The 9,923-nt window shown below is 47.3% G+C and overlaps 1 protein-coding gene across 1 annotated transcript in view; it reads left to right on the plus strand.

Annotated features, from left to right (window-relative positions):
- Window positions 1–7,674, plus strand: part of LOC110708129 (protein FAR1-RELATED SEQUENCE 5-like) — a 34,109-nt gene extending 26,435 nt beyond the window's left edge. The window contains exon 2 of the mRNA XM_021886237.1: window positions 6,703–7,674. Within this exon, the coding sequence (XP_021741929.1) occupies window positions 6,703–7,674 (972 nt within the window). The remainder of the gene's footprint in view (window positions 1–6,702) is intronic.
- Window positions 7,675–9,923: the final 2,249 nt, after the last annotated feature.

A 9,923-nucleotide genomic window follows, 5' to 3' on the forward strand; every position in this document is an offset into this window, starting at 1 on the left:
AAAATAGACGCCTGTTCTGATTCACAATTGATAGTGAGTCAGTACAACGGCGAATACGAAGCAACACATCCGGCCATGATCAAGTATTTACAGGCGGTCCGACAAGCAGTCGGCTCCCTTGAGGATTTCCATCTGATCCAAGTGCCGAGATCAGAAAACAACCAGGCAGATGCACTTTCGAAATTAGCATCATCCGCCTCCTCCGATACTCCTCGAACTGTTTTTTGGGAAGTAATGGAGAAGAGAAGCATCGAGGAAAATCCTATTGGAATCCTAGACAGAAGCTCAACCTGGATGGATTCAATCAGGGCATATCTGACAAACGGTACACTGCCGGATGATCCTCAACAGGCGGCAGCACTGAAAAAACGAGCCTCCTGTTTTGAAATGATACAGGGAGAACTTCACAAGAGGGGGTACCTTCAACCCTTCTTAAAGTGTGTTACTCCTGAAAAGGGACGAGAGATACTAGATGATCTTCACTCTGGTTTCTGTGCTTCCCATATAGGTGGTAGGATGCTTGCTCAAAGGGCAAGACGGCAGGGCTACTTTTGGCCTACTTTGGAAGCAGATGCAATGGAGATGGTGAAAAAATGTGACAAGTGCCAAAGGTTTGGCAAATTAATTCACCGTCCGGCTACTGACCTCACTACCATTCACAGCCCACTACCGTTTGCTAAGTGGGGCATGGACATTCTGGGTCCATATACGCCTGCTACAGGCGACAGAAGGTATATACTTGTTGCCGTTGACTACTTCACTAAATGGGTAGAGGCGGAGGCTGTAAAGGGAATCAAGACGAAAGATTTAATTTCATTCATTTGGAAAAACGTCATCACTCGGTTCGGGGTTCCCATGTCTATGGTTTTTGATAATGGTCCCCAATTTGAGACGCCTGTTCTCAAAAGCTGGTTGGGAGACCAAGGAATTGCACATTACTTTGCATCTGTCGGCCGTCCACAAGCAAACGGCCAGGTAGAAGCCTTTAATAAAATCATCTCAGACGGTCTCAAGAAAAAGATTGAACGAGCAGGCGGCCTATGGGCAGATGAACTACCACATGTTCTCTGGGCCATTAGGACGACTGAAAAAGGGGCGACTGGAGAAACTCCATTCCTCCTAACTTACGGTGCAGAAGCTGTTCTTCCAATAGAACACTACGAGCCGACTCTTCGAGTAATGCTATATGACGAAGAGGCAAACTGGGAAGCTATGCGCCTGGCATTAGACTCACTTCCTGAAAAGAGGGGCAATGCTGTTTTGCGCCATGAGATCTATCGCCTGAGAATGACTAGATCATACAACAAAAAAGTACACAGGCGTCCACTCAAAGTAGGGGACTTTGTACTTAGAAAAATGGAAGCAGTTGGTAGGGCTAATGAGTCTGGCAAACTAACTCCCAACTGGGAAGGACCCTACCGAATCTATGAGGAAGTCAGGGACGGTACCTACCGTCTGGAAACACCAGACGGACAACCGTTGCCTCGAACTTGGAATGTAGATAACCTTAAAAAATATTTCTTCTGAATGATGTAAAGTAAAGAGCTACTTAATAAAGTTTGCACTTACTATTCAATTTTGTATTATGAGGGGCATGCCGTCTGTACCTTTACAGTCGGCTACTCTCCATTGAGTTTTTCACTCTATCTTCAGAGGGGCATGCCGTCTGTTCCTTTACCGTCGGCTACTCTCCATTGAGTATTTTACTCACAATACTTAGCTAAAAAGATTAGGGCCTGGCCGATCCTGTGCCTAACAGGCGGCTACCCTTCTTTTACTTAGCACCTACGTTCACCAAGAACTTACCAAGGCCACCGGCCGAATGATCAGACCAGGCGCCAAGCCAACTGATCAAATCTACAAAACTAATTCGACCTGTCCCAACATCATAGCAGGCGTCCGACGGCATCCATCCGGATGAAATTCGTCGCAGAGAGCAGCTCCCTTTTGGGTGGAACATTGTTCTATAAACTAACTACACGGCACCTATACGACTGTCCCCAAGGGCAACCACGTAGCCGTTTTTGAGACAAGGATAACTCTATCACTAACCAAACCAGTGGTAGCAGTTGACATCTGAGTCAGATAACCGCCTGTATTACTTGGGATAAATGCAGGGGGTACCTATTGAGTTAATAGCCAACAAACATTGGCGAATCAAGGGGTCTAGCCGGCCTACGCCGCCTGGTACCTCTACTTCTCAAACAAAAGTGACGGCGACTGAGTAACTCCAAAGTTAACTCATAGTCACTCCTTCAAATTTGGTATGGAATCCAAAAAGTTTGAGTCGTCCGCCTGTTTTAAACAAACAAGGGCACTCGAACCCCTATTCCTACTGGATAACCTATTGAGTTAATCGCCAACAAACATTGGTGAATCAAGGGGTCTAGCCGGCCTACGCCGCCTGATACCTCTACTACTCAATCAAGATTGTGACAAAGACTAAGTAACTCCTATGTTAACTTAATAGTCACTCAAACTTAGTATGGAGCCTAAAAGGTATGAGTCGTCCACTTGTTTTTAATAAACAAAGGCTCTCAACCAATACTCTTGCTAGGTTAACAAATAACGAGTTAAAAGCCAACATTGGCGATAAAGGGAAACAACTGGTACCCGCCGCTTGTTTTCCTACTTAATTCCCTGGCTACTAGGTAATTCTATTTACTTGGTCAAATTGAATAAAGAGTTCGAATACCGATTGATTAAATGGCCGACTGATCATCTATCCTGGACACAGACAACCAGTCGTCCAGGGGCATAGGCGGCATACTTACTATTTGTACCTGTCTTAACGTTCGGCCATACACAACAGTCGGTCTAGTGAGCAAATTTCAAATACTTAGACAAATTTGAACCAAAACAAAAAATTTGATTAAAAATGAGCCGGCCATAAAAGACCAGCAGAATATTCAAAACCCCGGCCCCCTGGCCGGGTAATTACAAAGCAAACGGCACGCAGGCCGTGAAAAGAAAAAATACTTAAAGCTTAAGAAGGGGGCAGTTCAGTATCAGCAGCAGCCGCCTGGTCAGCACTCTTCTTGCTGGACTCGGCCTTAGCTGCACCATCTTTTGATGCCTTACCCCCAAGTGGCACAAGCGCCACAACCGGCTCTTCCTCCTCCAACGCACCGTCCAACGCCTCTTCTTCAGCAGCCGCCAGGATCTGTTGATTATATATTTCCGAACACTGGCGGTACGTTCTTTCCCATGAGGCAAAGTCGGCACTGGGGAACAGTCGTTCCCAGGTCATGCGTTGGATTTGAGCGGAGTCTTCCACCATCTCCCGGACGAGCTCTTGTTTCTCTTGCTCGGCCTTATCCGAGAGCTCTTGGGTAAGACTCTTCTCTTGGTTCACCAGGCGCTCTTTTACGTTGGCCAAAGATTTCTCCATGGCTTCGTAAGAGTGCATTTTTTGGCGAAGAGGTTTCAGCTCGGCTTTAAGGTTGGTGACGGTCCCCTCCAGCTCGTCAACCTTCTTTTGGGCCGCCTCTAGCTGAGCCCGAACAGCGGCGGTCGCCTGCGCCTGATAATAAAGAAGATCAATGGTCAGTACTTCATTTTGGGCAATTTGAAACATTGCCTTATCACAGCTGGAGGCGGCCATAGCCTTTGCGGCCTTTACCTCTTTGTTTTTCCGATCAATCGGCTTGCGAAGGCTGTTGACTCGGAGCAGGGCCTAAGTACAAAGAAAAACAGGCGTCAGTTTCCAGATAAAAAGTTAACAGGCGTCCTAGAACTCAAAAGCTCAAAAATATACTAAGTATACCTCAGCAAGGACCCCTGAAATTCCATCAAGGTCAAGGGTGCCGGCACCCCTGACCGCCTCCCTGTCAGATGGAGGAACTACTTTAACCATTGACTTGGCTACCTCAACCAAGTCAAGTCCCTGGGGGCCGGCTGCATTAAGTAAAGGATAAAACAAGTTAGACCTAATCAAGAAGGAAGCAAGGGTAAGCTTTACAATTGAGTGTCCATACATCTAGGCGGCCCCGCCTGGGTTTTTGAAGAAGTGGCCGGCTGCTTCTCAGCCGCCACTGTTTTCCTGGAAGACCCAGGAGAGCTTGCAACAGTCGTCCTCCGGGCCTTGGGGTCCGGCTGTTGCGAGGAAGAAGCCCTTGGAGTGCCAGACTGAAAACAAAAAGAGTTAGTATATGCATAAGACGACTAAAAGGGGAAGAGTTTTCAAAGCTTACCAAGGGTGCCTCCTTGTTGGGGGAGTCGGCATACGACTGCTTCATTAGCGAGACCCGCAGCATGGCCGCCGCAGTCTTAGATGCTGTTATTTTACTCATGGCGTCAGCTGCAAGAAATAAACAGCAAAGTTAGTAAAAATCCCAAGTAAACAAGGCGTGAAAAAACAGAGTATTCGTCAGGCCGGCTACCTCTAGAGCACCGACTGCCGAGGCCACAGGCGGCCAAAAAGTACTCGTCATAGAGCCACTTGAAGCTCGGGACGCAGTTTAGGGGTACTTGCTCTCGTACCCCTGAAGTAGAGTTCACCCTAGTCTCTACTTTGAAGAGTCCTTTGTCTAGGATCTCTTTTTTAGCCTTTGGGGGAACAGGCGGCATGCTGCGGCCGCCTGCGAGAAGAGGCGGATCCCTATTCCACTTGTTAAAGCGTTTGTTCAGCTCCGTGTCTGAACCCTCGATAATAAGGAAGGTGTTCCGCCAATCCTTCCATTTGTTTGCCTTACCTCTAGTCATGAGGTAACCCCTATGGCTTGTTAATTGATACCAGCCGGTACCTCCCGACTTAGGGGTCCGGCTGAGATAGTTCATATGGGCGAAAGCCTCAAAGCTTGGCTCCACCCCGTTCAGTTCGCACCCGGCCACATAGCCGAGTACGTTTACCCAATAGTTGGGGGCTAACTTCCATAACCCCAGATCATACCCATCTAAAATCCGCTGAACAGCCGGATGTAATGGGAAGCGCAGTCCAGCTTTGATGGCCGCCACATAGCAACCAAAGCAGCCGTCACCATAGCTGGTACCAGCCGGCCAGACGACAGTATCTTCTGGATCCGGCACAAAAAGTAAAAACTCCGGGCCCATTTTGTGGTTAGCAATAAAGCTCGCCACGTTGTCTTGCATGGTGGTGATCCGGCCCCGGGGTACCCTGCAGTAGTAGGGGGCGTTTTCCTCTCTGTAAGAGGCGGACGGCTCCGCCCAATTGTCCCCCTTCTCAACTGCATGAGAACGTCTCGCCTCTTGTAGGCGGCTATGTTTTTCTTCTGAGCCAGGAGAACTGTGGCCAGAAGAACTGGACTCAGACTCGTCCTCTGACGAGTCCGAGGAGGACGACTCCTCCCCTTTCCTAGAGGGGCCCGCCTCCTCTCCCTTAGAAGGAGCAGAAGGAAAATTAGACATGTCCACGGTAAGATGGGAAGGGAACACCTTGGCCCCTCTCTCAGAACTGTCAGCTTGACAGTCGCCTCGTTCTACATCTGGCGCCTGGTCAGATGTTTCACTAAGGAGCACCCTTTGGGAGGAGTCGTCTGAGTTTGATATCATAGCAGTCTTTTTTGTTCTGGCCATCACGTTCTGCATAGACACAGATACAGTCGGACTTTGTATAAAGGGCAAAGATGGGTCCAGAAAAGGGCAGGCGGCACTCCTAGTCCTAGATTCAGCCGTCCCTGGTGACCGGCTGATCACTAACTTAGGGCGTGTCGTGTGCTTCCATGGTGCCATTTCAAAAAATAAAAAGAAAATTAAGAGTAAGAGAACTAAGTTACCTGAACGAGTGACGGTTGATGAAGTCCTGAAAGTTCGGGTCAGTCGGCTTGTCAGAACAGGCGGTAGGCAGAAAAGGTCCGAAATGTCAGAGCAAGTTCAGGGGTCCGAATGTTCTCGCAAAGTTCTCAAATGTGAAAATGACCGAAGTCAGCACTTCCTTTTATAGGCAAAGTGAGAAGGCGAAAGGTCGCTTCCAAATTCAAAATGTGGGCGGGAAAATCTCTCGGCCGTTTGCAAGATGACACCTGTAACAGGCCGTCGCCTGTCACCGTGCGACACCTGTCACAGGCGACCCGTGACCAGTCACGTGCCACCTGTGAGGGGCAAATGATTAGGGGGTTTTTATCCACCAATCACCTTCTGACAAGTGGACCAACCAGGTTCCGCCACGTGTCCTTCACGAAGGACAACAGGAGCCTGCCACGTGTCAGTCACAGATATGTCCTCTACGGACCACTATAGACACGCCACGTGTCCACCCATGCCAAATGGGACAACCGGCTATCAAGGCCCAATTCAGTCTAGAGGCCTGATCAGCCCTAGGTTTACCTTAAACCTAGAGAGTTGCACGCTTCTCAAGGCTATAAATACTCGATTAATCCTCATTAATCACACAACAGAAAAGAATCGAATAATCAAGAGATCAAGCAGAGAAGAACAGAGTTATTAACAACCGGCTAATCTCGCTAACGACGCAGATTACCAACACTAAGCACTCTCACCTAGAGAAATCTCATTACTTTAATTTCTGTATTAATTACTCCTTAATCAGGTACTAACTTGACCGTTGGAGGCGGAGCTCTCAGGAGTCTCCGTTATTTTGCAGGTACAGGCGTCCGGTTCCAGTCTCGGAATTGTAACTCTCCCGCAGGACATCAGAAAAACCCGAAACAATTATTGTTGTTAGTGTTGTTATTGCTGTAGTTATAATTATTTATTTATATTGTGATGGTTTTATTATTTTAGGGTTCGGATAACGAAAACGACGCCGAATGTGTGAACTACAGTGAACATTTTGTCACGGACACGGTCTTTCCAACGTTCGAATCTGCCGCTGACTGGGCGGATGCTGTTGCCCTAAATCTGGGATTTGTCCTTGTTAAAGCATCTTATTGCAAAAATAGAGATGGTAGGCCTTACCGGTATTTGAGGTGTGATAGGGGACGAAAGAGTCAGCCGAGGGATCTCGAGAATGCAGTTCGGAGGGACACAAAAACGAAAGCTATTGGTTGTCCGTTCTACATCAAGATTTACTACGTGCTTGTTACCGATAGTTGGAGGATCCGGGCAAAAAACGACGCAACTGGGACCCATAATCACCCAACTATTGTTTATCCGGAGGGTCACCGTAAGATTAGTGGCCTGAGTCCGGATGCAAAGAAGGTTGTCCGCGACTTGACGAAGTCGAAGGTTGCGCCGCGTAACATCATGGCGACCATTGCAGAGCAATTTCCCGGTGATCATCCAAACATCCGGCATATTTACAATTGCCGGAATGACTTGAGGGCAGAGATGTCCGACGGGAGAGGAGTGGTCCAACAGTTTCTTCATCTGGCGAGAGAAAGCAAGTATCTGTTCTGGGTCAAGGCCGATGAGGAAGGCGTTCTCCAACATGCGTTTATGGTTCACCCTGTAACGGTGAACATACTACGCACGTACCCGCATGTGATCGGCATGGATTCTACGTACAAGACCAACCGGTACGGGATGTCGTTCTTTGAGATAGTTGGCGTCACACCCACAAATCAGAATTTCCTAGTGGGTTACGTGTTCATGCGCAACGAGTGCACGGATAGCTACCGGTGGGTTCTACAGAGATTGAGAGAGCTGATAGGGTATGATAAGGAGCCGTTGGTGTTTTTGACGCACCGTGAGCTCGGTCTTTGTGCTGCATTGAGAGAGGTGTTTCCTGGGACGGCGCATTTTCTGTGTCGTTAGCACATTAACAAAGACGTGGAGGCCCGGGTCACTAATATGTTCAAGAACAAGAAGATCGAGGCCCAATTCAAGAACGGTGTTTGGAAACGTGTCATGGATGCTACCACCGAGGCGCTTTACGATTCTGCCGTAGATAAACTGAAAACTCGGTGGGCTAGTTTCCCGAATGTGATTACATATGTTGAGAGAACCTGGCTCTGTCATAAGGTCAAATTCGTGACATGCTGGACGAACCGGGTGCTGCACTTCGGTAACACGAGCACGTACGTGCAGAGTTGAGAGTCAACATTTGGCTGTAAAGATGTGGTTCGAATCTTCAACAGGTCTGTAATCAGTATTTACTTTGTTTTAGTTCTTTTACTTATAAATCGTAACGGTTTTTTTATAATGTTAATCATTGACAGGAGCGCTGGACACTGTGTGGGCCCGAGTGCATTGTCATATTGGCAATCAGATCATTGCCATTCGTCACTCTTTGGAAGGGTCTAGGTCGAAGATTGGTGAGATGTACAGACAGTTGCCACTGTCTCGTATTAATGGCAGGGTGTCCCACCATTGTCTGAAGGTTCTGGATGGCGAGACGAAGCGGATGAGAGAGCTGAGTTACCAAGTGCACGAGCGATGCGGATGTGCAATGCCAGTGACCCACGGTGTGCCGTGTGCTTGCCGGATATATGATTCGCTGGTTGCCGAAACAGGCCTGTATACAAGTCAAATTCATCCGTTCTGGAAGACCTTGGTCATCGGCGACGGTGTTGATGAACCTGAGTTCTACAACGACTCGAACGAGGAAGCTGCACATTTCCGTTCCCTGGTTGATGAGGTCGTCGCTAGTGATCGCGCTGTACTGCGAAATGTGTCTCGAATCATTGAGGAGGAGCTGCATCCAGACCATTCAAATCAACAAGAACCGCAAGCGAACCACAACGTTCGAGGTCGCCGAAGGAACAATGATACAAGGCGTAACCTAAGTTACTTCGAACATGTGGATCGTCGAAACACTCAAACCGGTGCACAGCAAACAGGTACGACTCAATCCGGTGTGTTATTGTCAACTATAATCAATTATGTTACATAGTAATATCGTAAACATGACAATTGTGCAGACGCCGAAGAATTAGGTGACATCAGCCAATGCAGGTATTTGCACCTGCTGCTAGGACCGATGTTGCCTTATATCACGGGGTGGAAAGATGTCATTGGCGACGGTAACTATGGATTTTGTTGTGTGGCAGAGTTCTTCCTCGATGGTCAAGCGAACTGGTATAACGCCCGTGAAATCATAGAGAATGAGGTCGGCTCTCACCATGGTTTGTACGAGAGAATTTACGGATTAGGCAGGGTATCACTGAATGTGGAGCGCATCCGATGGGATGGCGGGGCGGTTGATTCACGACACTGGATGGTTGCAATACAAGATCTGTTTCCTATTGCCACGTGGTTCAACGCACTGGTTATTATTCTTGGTGTCGGTACCGTACCTAACTGCTATTACCCTTGTCTCACTGTACTACCGTTGCGTGCGCGGAACACAGCCAGAGCTCCCACTCGTGAATTTGCGATCGCTACTGTTGGCGCATCCTACTTCATCTGTCTTGACCTTGCAGAGAACTCACCTCTTCCCCCGATCGCAGGATGGTGGACAGAGAACCACGAGCCCAGTGTTCACGGATGGGATCAGCATTATCAAGCGCGGAGGAACATGTGGGATGCTCTATTCAACTAGTAAATAGACTTATGTGGTCTTTGTGCGCGAATTATTGTAATCAAATTATTGTAATCAAATTATTGTAATCATATTATTGTAATCAAATTATTGTAATCATATTATTGTAATCAAATTATTGTAATCATATTATTGTAATCAAATTATTGTAATCAAATTATTGTAATCAAATTATAGTAATTGGTGTGATCATTTTTATGTAATTATTGAAATTGTTGTGATCTTTTTTATGTAATTATTATAATACAGTACAAAATTAAGACAATAAACCAAACTAAATAAAACGAAGGAATTTGTAACAAATTAACACAGTACAAATGAAAAGTGTCGAAAATTAAAAGTACAAAATAAAAATTAAAAACTGTTCTCAAAATACGAAGTACATAAAGACAAGTGCGGTCACAGCCCGATCATCGCCTTCCAGTCCGCTATCAGCTGCTGAGCCATTGCCATGGTGTCCGGCGTCATGTGCCCACGCTCATCGACCGACCGGCATAACACCTCCATCGCTCGACCCATCCAC

The sequence above is a fragment of the Chenopodium quinoa genome, unplaced genomic scaffold (genome assembly GCF_001683475.1).
Source record: "Chenopodium quinoa cultivar QQ74 unplaced genomic scaffold, ASM168347v1, whole genome shotgun sequence".
Classification (NCBI taxonomy): Eukaryota; Viridiplantae; Streptophyta; class Magnoliopsida; order Caryophyllales; family Amaranthaceae; genus Chenopodium; species Chenopodium quinoa.